This window comes from Nomascus leucogenys, chromosome 14 (assembly GCF_006542625.1).
Source record: "Nomascus leucogenys isolate Asia chromosome 14, Asia_NLE_v1, whole genome shotgun sequence".
In the NCBI taxonomy this organism is placed as follows: Eukaryota; Metazoa; Chordata; class Mammalia; order Primates; family Hylobatidae; genus Nomascus; species Nomascus leucogenys.
In genome coordinates, this window is record NC_044394.1 from 29,128 (window position 1) to 42,281 (window position 13,154).

Below are 13,154 nucleotides of genomic sequence, written 5' to 3' on the forward strand. Positions count from 1 at the left end.
TCCTCTCATATCTAGTTTGTCAGCAAATGCAAATTATGTATTCTTAGCCTTTCATTTTTTTCTACCTTCATTTTCTTATAGATCTTCTTAGTGGGTTTATTATACTAGCCTCGTAACTAGCCTCATTTCTCTCCTAATACTCCCTACTGCTACTAGACGTGTCCTTCGTAAAGCCAAGTGTTTGTTCATTTCACCCAGACCTTCCTCTGTCCAGATCTTCCATTTCCTGACCTCTACCTACTTCTCTAGCCTAATCTCTAACCACTTCTAACCACAGTGAGCTACTTGTAGATTCCCCAGACATATCCTGTCCTATCAAGCCTCTTTTGCACTGGAATGCCTTTTTTTACCTTCTACATTTCTTTCTTTCTTTCTTTTTCACCATTTTTGTAGAGAATGGGGTCACGCTTGTTACCAGGCAGATCTCGAACTCCTGGGCTCAAGCGATCCTCCTGCCTCTGCCTACCTAAGTGCTGGGATTACAGACATGAGCCACCGCGTCCAGGCCACATTTCATTTTAATAACTTTCATGCAAGACTTTTTGCTAGGTCAGATGTAGTTCCCCTGTTTACCCTTACCATCCTGCGCTTGCCTACATTGACTTGTCCGTCAATGTAGGGGAGGCTGCTGGGTGGAGGCTGGGTGACCAAGGAAGAGGGGAGCCAGGGCTGGGACTGAGGGTTGTCTGAAGCTTGGGAGTCACAGTCTCAGCACCTAGGAAAGCAAGAATCTAAGGGCTAAGGTGCAGGAAGGGCAGTGGCTGGCCAGGCAAGGAGGCCAAAGGTTTCTGGAGCTGCAGGGGGCAGAGAAGAGCTGGATGGGGAGGTTCCTGAGCAGGCAGGGAGCAGGATTCTGGATTACCACGTGCTGGTGCTGGCGGCAGCCTCCTGCTGAGCTCATCTCAGGGTATAGAGCTGGAGTGGGGGCAGGGATGAGACCCATCACAGTGGCAGCACCAAATTAGCAGCATCCTTTGATCCTAAACTCAGATGTGGAGTTAATCTTTTCCAACTGCTGGGATGGGGTAGAGTGAGGCTGCTGGTTTTCTGAGACCCCAGTCAAGGTGGAAACAGGTGGCTACCCCCTAGGTTTTCATGCTAACTCTTCCTTTGGGAGGAGATGAGGAGTGGGAGAAGTGCCCCAGCCCTCAGGTGACCATTAGCCTTACCCCTCCTCTGGCGAGGTGAGTGCTCCCTTGCCCCGGCCGGGGGCCAGCTTGGAGTTGTGTCGGAAGGCCCTAGCCAGCCAGCGAGCCCGGGACCTCAGTGAGACAGCCAGTGCACTGCTGGCCAAGGACAAGCAGATTGCTGCCTTGCAGTGGGAGTGCAGGGAGCTGCAGGCCAGGCTCACTCTGGTGGACAAGGTGCGAGGAGGCCCTGGTTACCTCTTCCAGCTCAGCCCTGCACAGGGCCATCTGCCTGTTGTGGGATGCGGACAAGATGTTAATGAGATGCAAATGAACGGGAGGGTGGAGGTTGCTGGGAGTAGGTTCCCCTGGCAACGGCCCAGGTGGGAGAGGGACAGGGGGGCGTGGAGCCATGAGTCCCAGACCTGGGCATTTCTGCGCTCCAGGCTTGAGGCTGTTTGCCGGTGGGTCTGGCTGTATGCATCCACACATCCCCTGTGGAAGGGATGTTCACAAGGTATTTAGCACCCAAGAAATAAGTTACTGAGAATGACCGCATAGGGGCTGGCGGGAGCATGTGGCCACATACGCAAGCACATGTAACCACGCATGTACCCATGGGAGGGTGTGCACAGTCCCGCGCATCGGAGCCCCTCCAGCAAGGCGAAGGACTCTGCAGGGGATGGCATGGGACAGGCAAGGGTTAGGCCTGACTCCCCTCCATGTCCCTGTCCCTGTCCCCCAACCTCAGGAGGGTCCCCAGTTGCTCCACGTGTGGGACTTCGATCGGCTGCTGCGCGAGTCCCAGCGGGAGGTGCTGCGGCTGCAGAGGCAGATCGCGCTGCGCAACCAGCGGGAGACGCCGCCGCTCCCGCCGTCCCGGCCCCGGGCCCTGCTCTCCAGGCCAGAGCAGAGGCGCCGGCTCCCGGGCCCCGGGAGAGGTGAGCGCCGGCGCAAGGGCAGGTGTGTGGGTGCGTGCAGATGGGTGGGGGAACGACCAGCGGGATCTCCCTTGCACCGTGCTCAGAACCCCAAGGACTCAGTGGTGGTGTGCGCACTCCCAGGGGCTGGGGAGCTTTCCCGTCCTGGGCAAGGTCCACCTCCAAGCCTCCCGTGCTCCTACCTGCGCCGTGCCCTCCCCTGGGGGCTCCAGGGTTCAGCCCTCCATAGGCCTGCGCCCAGCGGGGCCTGGCCGGCCGCCCCTGCCGCGCCGCAAGTGGTACGGCCCGGCCGCAAATTCCCTGGTTGCCCTGGCAGCCGCCCGGGGCCCAGCCCGCGCCGCCTCCTCCGGCCGCCGCCGTAGAGCGGGGACGCCCCCGTCAGCGCCCGCCTGGCTGGCCAGGCCTGGCCCCGGCTACCCGGGGGCGGCTGTACGTCCGCCCCGGCTCCAAGTACAGGCAACCCTCACTGAGCGGGGGGCTTAGGCAGCCCCTGTCTCGAGGCCCAGGCACCCGCTCCAGACCCCCAGAACTTAGGAGTCTGGCTTCTCTCCATCGTCCTAGGTAGGCAGCAAGTAGGTCCTCCTCCTTCTGGGAAGAGGGCTGGGAGGAGAGACCAGGTAGTGATCTGATAGTGACCAAGACCTCCAGGTGGGGGGTGGCTTCTTGCTCAGATTTTGTCTCCCTGGCTGGCCCTGGAAGGGAGATGCACCTCCCATCAAGACCTGTCCTCCCCCTAAGTTTGCACGGATAAACGGAAGGTGTGGTAGGGTGGGCTTGAGGGAAGCCAGGAGAAGGGTCTGGCTGGACTTGCGCTGCTCTAGGCCAAGCCCAGATTTGGATGATACAGAACCCCTATCTTGGGGAGCACCACATCCCCCGGGGGGCCCAAGCAGCCTCCTAGTTCTCTGCCAGTCGCTGAAGGACACCCAAGACAGTTATTGAGTGCAGAGCAGGGCTGCTGCTGGAAGCTAAAAAGGGAAAGCTTTGGCCTGGATAAAGGACCCATCTCCCAGGGCACACGTGGGTCCCAGGATCTCAAAGCACTTAAGGCTCCAGGACACAGGGGTGCAGCCTTTGTACTTACACATCAGCTGGAGACAATGGGAGGGGGTGGGCAGACAGTACCCCTCTTTGCTCTTGCTAGGCAGGGATCTCTTGCTGGCTGAATGATGGGGTGGGAACCTGCTCTGGGCAGGCTGCCCTGGGGCCCTGTTCTCAGGTGCCAGCCCCTTGCCCCTGGGCATTTCCAGGCCACGCCCCAGGAGGATGCGGACAACCTACCCATGATTCTAGGGGAGCCAGAGAAAGAGCAGAGGGTGCAGCAGCTGGTAAGTCCTAGGTCAAGGGCTGGAGGCAGCCTGCTGTGGGCAGAGGTACCTTCCCTCATGAGGAGCCCTTGGTTCTGACCCCACAGGAATCGGAGCTCAGCAAGAAGCGAAAGAAATGCCAGAGCCTGGAGCAGGAGGCCCGGAAAAAGCAGAGGCGATGTGAGGAGCTGGTGAGCTCTTGAGGGCAGCCCAGAGGCCAGCTCCTCCCTTCTCCCCGGCCAGCCAGGTGGTGGGCTCCCTCTCAGCTCTGCTCCCACCCCCGCTGCCCTCAAGAACACATTTTCTGTCCTGCTCCTTTCCTTTCCTGGCTGGTGCAGGTTCCAGCAGGGGAGGAAGGCCTTGCCTGGGAGGAGGGCAGGGTCCTCTGTGTGGGGAGAGGGGGAATGTGGGTGCTGGGCTGCCTCCTGAGAGCTCCTCTGCCCGCTCAGGAACTGCAGCTGAGAGAAGCGCAGAACTGGTGGAGGAGAACTCCCGGCTCTGTGGGAGAGCCCCAGAGAAGGAGCAGGTACCACTTCCGCCCAGGTGCTGTGGAGACCTGTGCTCCCACCAGGGCCCCGGTACCCAGCCAAGGGGCTTTCTCCTCCACCCCTGAGCAGGGGTAGGGAACTGTTCCCACTGTGAGGGCGCTGGTGGGTCAAGGCTCACCCACCCAACTCCCTGCCACTGCCCCTTCGCCAGGTGGAATGGGAGAATGCGGAGCTGAGGGGCCAGCTCCTGGGGGTGACACGGGAGAGGGACTCAGCCCTTCGCAAGAGCCAGGGCCTGCAGAGCAAGCTGGAGAGCCTGGAGCAAGTGCTGAAGGTGAGGGGATGGTGCAGGTGGGAGAGGGTGCTGGGCCCTGGCATGGGGAGCAAGTGGGACAGCAGAATCTGCTTAGTGAGGGGCACTAAGGCCTGGGCCTGGAGCTGCCTCAGGCTCAGTTTCCTTTGTAATAGAGGAATCTGGAGCAAATGGTGTTTGAGGCTTCCTCATCTCAGATCTTCTCTAGAAATGGCCAAGTGGGGGCTCTGGCCTTGACTCGGATCTTGGGTGTCAGCACCTTCGGGAGGTGGCCCAGCGGCGGCGGCAGCTGGAGGTGGAGCATGAACAGGCTCGGCTCAGCCTACAGGAGAAGCAGGAGGAGGCCCGGAGGCTGCAGCAGGTGGGGCGGCAGTGAGGGAAGCTGGCAGGCTGCTGGACACCAGCGTTGCCACTCACTCATTCCACAAGCATTTACTGTGTGCCCGGCACTGCGCTAGGCGTCGAGGAGACTGTGGGGAACAAAGACCAGGTCCCTGAGCAGTCAGCAAATTAGCAGATCCATGAGTGAGCTGATTTCAGACACTGATGAGCACAGTGGTGGAGAAGAACAGGGTGATGTGACAAAGTGACTGGAGTGGGTTGAGGAGCCACTTTAGAGGTCATCCGGGAAGGCCTCCCTGAGGAGGTAACAATTGACCTTGCCAGCCAGGAGGCGTAGACATGCACATGCTCTGTGGCGGGGAAAAGCTGGAGAAGCCTGAGGCCAATGTGGCTAGAATACAGCAAGGGATGGGCAGCGTGGTGGGAGTAGACAAGAACCGGATCCTGTCGGGCCTTAACGGCCATGGGAAGAGTTTGGGTATTTTGCTGTGTGAGTAGTTAGAAGCTCCTGAAAGATCCTAAGTGGGGGAGTGACATGATCTGAGTCATACTTTTACAGGATCACATGGGTGGTACTGTGGAGGGTGGACTGTGGGAGCAGGCGTGGAGCAGGGCCTGGGCGGTGGCCTGGGAGGGAGATGGTGGCTGTCTGGACAGAGATGCATGCAGTGGAAGGGGAGACAAATGCCCGGGTTTGAGTTATGTTTTAGAGATAGAATTGACAAAGTTCCGGCCGGGCATGGTGGCTCATGCCTGTCATCCCAGCACTTTGGGAGGCCAAGGTGGGTGGATCACTTGAAGTCAGGAGTTCGAGGCCAGCCTGGCCAATATGGTGAATCCCCATCTCTACCAAAAATACAAAAATTAACCTGACATGGTGGCGGGCGCCTGTAGTCCCAGCTACTCAGGAGGCTGAGGCAGGAGAATCGTTTGAAACTGGGAGGCAGAGCTTGCAGTGAGCTGAGATCGTACCACTGCACTCCAGCCTGGGCAACAGAGTGAGACTCCATCTCAAAAAAAAAAAAAAAAAAAAAAAGAATTGACAAAGATCCCCGTGAGATTCCAGTTGAATCTCTTCTCTGACAGCCATTTGCTGTATAAACCTTGGTGGAGGGTGGGGCTCTTCACGCTCCGTGAGGTGAAGGATGAAGGGGCAGCAGATCTGAGAGGTAGAACATTCCGAGTGCTGAGTTCCATTTGGGCCATGTCTGAGCTGCGTGTGAAACATTCAAGGGGAGCTGTCCACAGGCACTTGGATACGTGAGCCTGGGGTTATGGGTAAGTTGGTCTTGGAGATATTTGGAGCCACCAGTGTGCTTAGTTGCATGAGTAGATGGGAGCCCTAGGAAGAGAGCAGACAATATAAACTGGGCCCAGCACTGGGTCCAGGGGAACCCTAACATTCAAAATGGGGGGCAGGGAGCAGGCAAAAGAGGCTGAGAAGGAGCATCCAGAGAGGTAGGGGGGAAACCGGGAGGATGGTTGCTCAGGAAAGAGGGGAGCTGACTCAGCCACGCCTCTCCTGGACCCCTTTGCCTTCTGGTCTAAGGTATGGTTCAGGATGGGTGTTCAGGAGGGGGAAACCCTTCAGCCTCCCCCTTCCCTATCCCTCTTCCCTCTCTCCTTACCCTTTTCTTTCTCCCGGCTTCTTCCTCCCCTGCCTCTGTCCTTTCTTTCTTTTTTTTTTTTTTTTTTTTGAGACAGAGTCTCGCTCTGTCACCCAGGCTGGAGTGCAGCGGCGCGATCTCGGCTCACTGCAAGCTCCGCCTCCCGGGTTCATGCCATTCTCCTGCCTCAGCCTCTCCGAGTAGCTGGGACTACAGGCGCCCGCCACCACGCCCGGCTAATTTTTTGTATTTTTAGTAGAGACGTGGTTTCACCGTGGTCTGGATCTCCTGACCTCATGATCCACCGGCCTCGGCCTCCGAAAGTGCTGGGATTACAAGCGTGAGCCACTGCGCCTGGCCTGCCTCTGTCCTTTCTACCCTTCCTCCCTCGTACTCCTCTCTACTCCACCCCATTCCTTCTCCTTCCCTCCAGTATTTTGGTTCCTCCCACCTGTAGGCCCAGGCGGAAGCCCAGAGGGAACATGAAGGAACCGTGCAGCTGCTGGAGGTAGGGCGCCTGGAAGTGGCCCCCACTTCCACCATCTTGGGAGGAAGGCAGGGGACCTCCAGTTAGAACTGAAATGGACTATGGCGGTGGGGAGAGGGGTTGCAGGAGGGGCCCTTAAATGCTCCAGGACCTGGGGGAGTCCCCTCCACCACTGGCCTATTTCTCAGGGTGGGCACGGCTGGGCAGGGGGCTCCTAAATCTGGTGGCAGCTGTCTCCCATTGCTGCCACCCCCAGAGGCTGCCTTCACCCTGAGATATCCTTCCATTTAGGAACTGCTAGTCAGTCCAGGGAGCTGACTGGATGACATCCACTTAGGCCCCCTTCTCCACCTCCCTCTCTGGGTTAGCAACCCACAGCGCTCAGGGTTCTAATCTGTTCTCTGCTTCCTTTCCTGCAACAGTCTACCTTGAATTCCATGCAGGTAGCGCCTCATTCTCTACTTCCCCACACCTCTCTAGGCTGGCTCAGTTGCATCTCCTCCCTCAGGGCCCAGGCAGTCCCACTCTCTCATCCAGCAGAGGGGGTGTCACTGGGAGCAGGCATGAGAATCCATAGGGGGCGGGGTTCCCACAGGACCTATGCGGCTGTCCCCTTGTCCCAGGCCTGCCGCCGTGTCTGTCAGACACTGGGCCTCCCCTCTCTAGCCACCCTGATCATGAGGAAGTTCATCACCAGTCTAACTTAGGAGCCTCGCCATAGTGGCCGGAGAGAGCCCCTGCTATTGTGACTCTCCTCAGACCTGAGAAAACTTCCCGGGCATTGGCCCATTCGCACCACAAAGACATCCCTGGCTCCCCTGTGGAATTTCCTGCCCACCTCTCTCAGGGAAGGGGTTTGAGATGCTGATTGTGGGAGGGTGATGAGCGGTGGAGCTGAGAAAACTCCTGCGGTGATGGTGGTGATGATGGGGTGGGAATGATCCCTGTTGGCCTAGAAAGCAGCCAGAGGCAAAAGTGACATCGCCTAGGGCCTGAGGGTTGGTGAGTGTGTGGCAGGCCCCGGCCTTGGCTCTGGAGGGGGCTGGGGTGAAGATATGCCAGGACACAGGCCAGGACTTCACCCTCAGCTCTGATGCATTAAGGACAGTGGGGTGGCCAAGGCAAGGCTGGTGCCTAGGCCTGGGGCTGGGTGGATGGATGTGACCTGAAACCCAGTGTAGGGCTGTGTAGAGATGGCACGGGCTGGCACTGCGTAGCTTTGAGGGGCCTGGTGGCTCATGGTGGGTCTTGGCCCAGGCCCAGGTTCGAGAGCTCGAGGAACAGTGCCGCAGCCAAACCGAGCAGTTCAGCCTCCTGGCACAGGAACTCCAGGCTTTCCACCTGCACCCGGGCCCCTTGGATCTGCTCACATCTGCCCTGGACTGCGGGAGCCTTGGAGACTGCCCACCACCCCGCTGCTGCTGCTCCACTCCCCAGCCTTGCCGGGGGTCTGGCCCCAAAGGTACGGTGGACCCCAGTGGCACTGGCCTGGAATCCCCAGGCCTGGGCTTTTGTATAGAGTAGGGAGTTCAGGATCAGAGAAGGCCAGCAACTCATCCAAAGTCACACAGCAGGTTAGAGCTGTGCCTGGCTAGAACCAGGTTCTGTTGGGGAAAAATAAAGCCCAGGGGAGTGACTGTCCCAAAGTCTGGCCCAGGCATCGTGGGCCACTGCTCCTCTCCTTCCAAAAGGACCTGAATGGTCAGAGCTAGGGGTTGGGCACTAGGAGTCAGTAGCAGGCAGTGTGGCCTTGTGCAGAGTTGGGGCTTGGGGGTCAGTCAGATCTGGTGGTCCCAGCTCCACTCACTTGGCAGTCACTATGATTTGAGAATGCTGCTTAACCTCTCTGGGCCATAGTTTTGTAAGCTGTAAGACAGGAATAATTAAATGCATCTCATCAAGCTGTTTTGACGATCATGTGAAATAGTATTGGTAAATCAGCTATACCTCTATTTAGTAAGTTTCTTTCTAAATATTTCCCTTTTTGTAAGGAAGCCCGGCTATGGAGGGCCTGGTCCCCATATCCAAGAAGCACCACCCTATCTCCTGCTCCCTCCTCAGGCCACAGACCCCAAGCCCATGTGCCATCTTCTCTAGACCTTGACCTCCCGCCAGCTCCCCTGGGTGCTGCACCCCAAAGTCTTCCGAGCCTGCCCCTGCCACCCTCACTGGGGTCCCTCGAAGGACAGCCCAGAAGGCAGAGTCTCTCTCCAACTCCTCCCACTCCGAGTCCGTCCACAACAGCCCCAAGTCATGCCCTACACCTGAGGTAAGTGCTGGGGTGGGGCCTAAAGTTCTGCCTTTGGCTTGGGGAAGGGTGCAGGGCAGGTGGCCCTGACCTCTTCTGGGGTCCCCAGGAGTTGGGTGGCAACTTCTGGGGGCCCAAGTTGGGAGGTGGGAGGCCTGTGGATTCCTCCTGTGGGCAAGGGGCTCCGGTGGAGCCGCTCCTGCCCTCCACTGCCTGCCTGCAAGCCCCACCTGGGGCCACCCCAGCCCACCCCTGGGAGGTCCAGGGAGGCTCTGGAGTGCTGGGCTGGATGGAGGAGACACTTGGCCACCAGGATCTGCATAATGAGACTGTTCCTAAGAGCATCTGTAGTGAAAGCAGGTGGTTGTATGAGAAAGCACATGTTCCAGGATTCAAATCCCAGCTTTGCCTTAGGCAAGTCATTGAGCCTTTCTGGGCTTCTGTTTCCTTATCTGAATCTTGGAGCTAATAAAACCTGCCTTCTAAGGTTGTCCTGAGAGTTAAATGAATAAGGAACATGCCTGTCTCAGTGTGGGGCACACAGGATGTGTGCTCAACAGGGGGCAGCTGTTATTGTTACTAAGTTGCTGGGCATCACTCATAGCTCTGGTCGTCAACTCATCCTTCTTTCTACCCACAAACCCCAAAAGGTGGAGGGGGCAGGTCAGGAGCAGCTCTGAGAGCCAAACGTTCAGAAAGTGGTAGAACGAAGCCCTGGGCCTCTGTTGCCCCCTCGTGGGATAGAAGGGTGGTGCCAGCTTTGGATGTGGTTGTGGAGAGGTTGCCCACTTGGTCCCCTTCTCCCAGGCATTGGCAGAGAAGAGAAGACAGCCTGTTCCCCAGGCTACCTCAGACCTCAAGGAGGGTCAGAGAATCGGGGTGTCCTGAGGTTGTGGTGCCCTGGGCTGTGGGCCAGGCAAGTAGACAGGAAGTTCTGAGTTCCAGAGCTGAACAGCAGACACCCTGTCACTCGGCTAGAAGCAGGGACCTCTCAAGCTCCTTCTGCCTCCTTTCTGCCTCCTTGCTTCCAGCGATTTACAGTTGGGGTGCTTTGCTGAGGTGTTTCTTTTTTCTTTCTTATTTTTTTTTTTAAGACAGAGTCTCGCTCTATCCCCCAGGCTGCAGTGCAGTGGTGCAATCTTGGCTCACTGCAACCTCTGCCTCCTGGGCTCAAGCGATCCTCCCACCTCTGCCTCCCAAGTAGCTGGGACCACAGGCCTGCACCACCATGCCCAGCTAATTTTTGTATTTTTAGTAGAGATGGGTTTTGTTATGCTTCTCAGGCTGGTCTCAAACTCCTGGCTCAAGCAATCCGCCCTCCTCAGCCTCTCAAAAGTGCTGGAATTATAGGCCGAGCCACTGCACCTGGCAACTTTGCTGAGTTTTTATTTTAAGGAACCAAACCAAACTTCTGTTGACACCCATTCCCCACACCAGCATGGCCTGTGCCCCTCTGAGAGGAGGGAAGTGGCTTTATTTCCTGGCGGGTGCAGTAGAGGCTCAGGGAGGGGTCTGGGTTATCCCCACTGCCCAGGGCAGCTGGGCTCTGCCAGGACCTGCTGTCTCAGGTACTGATTTAGAGGGCATCACGGGGTCCTTGCCACTGGTCCTGTGCAGCATGTATGTGCTCACTTTCCCTTCTTAAAGCAATAGGTCCTCTGGCTCAGCCTGGAAACCTGCCTGCTTGGCGTTTGGCCCCGGGCCCTGAAGAGAAACCAGCCCTTTCTGTTTGCCCCCAGGTGGACACAGCCAGTGAGGTAGAGGAACTGGAGGCAGACAGTGTCTCCCTGCTCCCAGCCGCGCCAGAGGGCAGCCGGGGAGGAGCCAGGATCCAGGTCCTCCTCGCACGTTATAGGTGGGTCCCTCACCCTCACTGCCCCGGAGCCCAGCCCCAGCATTTGGGGTGTAGGAGGGGGCCGGGTGGAGCTAGAGACCTCTGGAAGTGGTGGGGGCAGTACGGGACACAGTGGATCTATTCTAATAACCTAGTTGGGCCAAGGTGGGCACAGTGAGGGCTCGGCTTTGCTGGTGGTGGATAACCACAACCAAGTCTCCGTAAAGGCTCAGTGCAGTGGGGGAGAGAAGACGGGACATGGAAGTGCAGTGTAGGTCACTCTCCTCCTCCTCATCTGTGCCTCGCCTAACAGCTACAACCCCTTTGAGGGTCCCAGTGAGAATCCAGAAGCAGAGCTTCCGCTGACAGCTGGCGAGTACCTCTACGTCTATGGCAACATGGATGAGGATGGCTTTTTTGAGGGTAGGAAGGTAGTGGGGGAGTCATTCTGTCCATTCCCCTGCCTTTGAGCCCATGTTCCCAAAGACGGATATCCATCCATCCATCCATCCATCCATCCATCCATCCATCCCCTCTGCCCAGCATGCTCAGCCCACCTTAACTTTTTGGTCTCAGCTAAAAGGCATACAGAGACCTAGTGGCCACTGGGGAAAGAGAAAGAAGGGAGTCTGGCTCCAAGCAGGACAGGACAGCATAGTCCAGATGGTGGAGAGAGTGTCACAGGAGATTTTGGCTAGATTCATTTTTGTGTGGATAGTCAGGGCATGGCAGTGTTTCACACTAGTGACACCCGAGGTCAGGTATGCAGCATTTGATGCCAGACTCCAGTCAGGTATGCGAAGGAAGAATCAGGGTAAAGATCCCAGGGGAAGGTGTTCGCAAGCGGTTAGCAGCTGTTAGGGCCCAGGCAGGGTGTCTGCTTCAGGGAGGTTCTGCAGCTCCTGTGGGGAGTCCAGAGGGCTGATCAGGCAACTAAAGGCAGATGCCTCATTGAGACTGGGCACCATGGGCCTGCAGAAGACATGGCCTTGGGAGACTCTGTCAGGGTGGCTCTGGCCTGGGTACCACCAGGCTGAGTCCATCAGCAGCAGAGAGGATGGCACTGTGTGGAGAATTGGATGGGGCATGGACAGGGCAGGGCGAGAGCCGCAACTGTGTGTAGAGATTTAGGAACGGGCTTAGCTCCGAATCTGTAACCCTGGAAGCTTGGGAGCCTGCTCAGCTTCTTTTCCCTGGGTCCTCTGCCTGTTACTCAAGGAGCTGCTGGGACCCATGGTACCTGGCTTTGTGGCCTAACCAGTTAAACTCCCTACAGGGGTAGATTACAAAGATCAGAATTAATAAAAAGCTTTTAGGAAAAGAATACTTTATAAATGCAGAAAAAAAAGACCACCCAAATCAAAAACCAAAACCCAAACACTTTTTTTTTGGAGGGGGGCAGCAAAGGCATAAGTATTAACTAACCACAAATGACTCGAATTTGAACTCTGCAATCTGGGATAAATTGGGATAGACGTAAAGGCACATAGACCATGGGGGGCAGATGCCATATTCCCCGTCCAACCGTAGCTAAAGGACTGCTTCCTCTATGTCTGGGCCACCTAGGCTGTTCTCAGCTGCGTGGGCTTCTGGAGCATGTGCCTGACTCCGGCCCAGGCTCCAGCTTCAGCCCTGCAGGCTGGAGATCCTCTTAGTGTGAAGACTCCTGCCTTTGTCTCCCACTCCACAGTGCTGGTGCTTATGATCGTTTCCTGGGCTGCGGGAACAATTACCATGGAGTGGCTTGAAACAATAGACATTTGTTCTCTCACTGGCCTCTTCTGGAGGCCAGAAGTCTGAAATCAAGGTATTGGCAGAACTGCATCCCCTTGGGGGCTCTAGGGGAGGTTCTGTTCTTTGTCTCTTTCAGCTTACGGTGGCTCCAGTTGTTCCTTGGCTTATGGCCACCTCACTCCAGTCTCTATCTGTGGTCACCATCGCCACCTCCTCTTAGAGTTTCTCCTCTGCATGTCTCTTATAAAAACACCACTTTGGGAGGCCGAGGCGGGCGGATCACGAGGTCAGAAGATCGAGACCAAGGTGAAACCCCATCTCTACTAAAAATACAAAAAAATTAGCCGGGCGTGGTGGCGGGCGCCTGTAGTCCCAGCTACTCGGAGAGGCTGAGGCAGGAGAATGGTGTGAACCCAGGAGGCGGAGCTTGCAGTGAGCCGAGATCGCGCCACTGCACTCTAGCCTGGGTGACAGAGTGAGACTCCGTCTCAAAAAAAAAAAAAGAGTATGTTCATTTTAACCCTGTGATGTACATTGCCATGTTGACTTATGAGAACCCCGTTTCTGTGAAAATATCTCAGGGGCCTCACAGGATAATTTACTTGTTTTCAGTAGCCATTAGTTGAAAAATGCATAATAAAAAGCTACCATAAACTAAGTTGCACTAAACACAACAGAATCAGCATACACTTTAAATAAAAACCCTTTGTGTTCAGAATGTATTGT

General features: G+C 56.7%; 2 protein-coding genes across 3 annotated transcripts; both read left to right on the plus strand.

The window, feature by feature from the left end:
• Positions 1–1,661: 1,661 nt before the first annotated feature.
• Positions 1,662–4,325, plus strand: LOC115838357 (golgin subfamily A member 6-like protein 2). Of its 2 annotated transcripts, XM_030827937.1 has the most exons (5): positions 1,664–2,068; positions 3,319–3,396; positions 3,483–3,566; positions 3,825–3,918; positions 4,075–4,325. In XM_030827937.1, the coding sequence occupies exons 1-5, from the start codon at positions 1,850–1,852 to the stop codon at positions 4,284–4,286; spliced, it is 687 nt and encodes a 228-aa protein (XP_030683797.1). In that variant the 5' UTR covers positions 1,664–1,849; the 3' UTR covers positions 4,287–4,325. The 2 variants fall into 2 exon arrangements, with proteins under 2 accessions (XP_030683798.1, XP_030683797.1); XM_030827938.1 differs by lacking the exon at positions 3,319–3,396 and having other exon boundaries at positions 1,662–2,068.
• On the plus strand, positions 4,087–12,622 carry LOC115838358 (peripheral-type benzodiazepine receptor-associated protein 1-like). Its single transcript, XM_030827939.1, has 9 exons — positions 4,087–4,197; positions 4,385–4,537; positions 6,583–6,633; positions 7,035–7,055; positions 7,870–8,074; positions 8,674–8,881; positions 10,600–10,715; positions 11,008–11,117; positions 12,565–12,622. Exons 4-7 carry the CDS (start codon positions 7,050–7,052, stop codon positions 10,619–10,621), a joined length of 441 nt encoding a protein of 146 aa, XP_030683799.1. The 5' UTR covers positions 4,087–4,197; positions 4,385–4,537; positions 6,583–6,633; positions 7,035–7,049; the 3' UTR covers positions 10,622–10,715; positions 11,008–11,117; positions 12,565–12,622.
• The last annotated feature ends 532 nt before the right edge of the window (positions 12,623–13,154 follow it).

Coding starts and splice junctions, on each gene's coding strand:
- LOC115838357 (XM_030827937.1), top strand. CDS start 1,850: ATGTCCCTGTCCCTGTCCCCCAACCTCAGGAGGGTCCCCAGTTGCTCC. Junction 2,069..3,318: donor GCTCCCGGGCCCCGGGAGAG/GTGAGCGCCGGC, acceptor GGGCATTTCCAG/GCCACGCCCCAGGAGGATGC. Junction 3,567..3,824: donor AGAGGCGATGTGAGGAGCTG/GTGAGCTCTTGA, acceptor CTGCCCGCTCAG/GAACTGCAGCTGAGAGAAGC.
- LOC115838358 (XM_030827939.1), top strand. Junction 8,075..8,673: donor CCGGGGGTCTGGCCCCAAAG/GTACGGTGGACC, acceptor CTCCCTCCTCAG/GCCACAGACCCCAAGCCCAT. Junction 8,882..10,599: donor AGTCATGCCCTACACCTGAG/GTAAGTGCTGGG, acceptor GTTTGCCCCCAG/GTGGACACAGCCAGTGAGGT.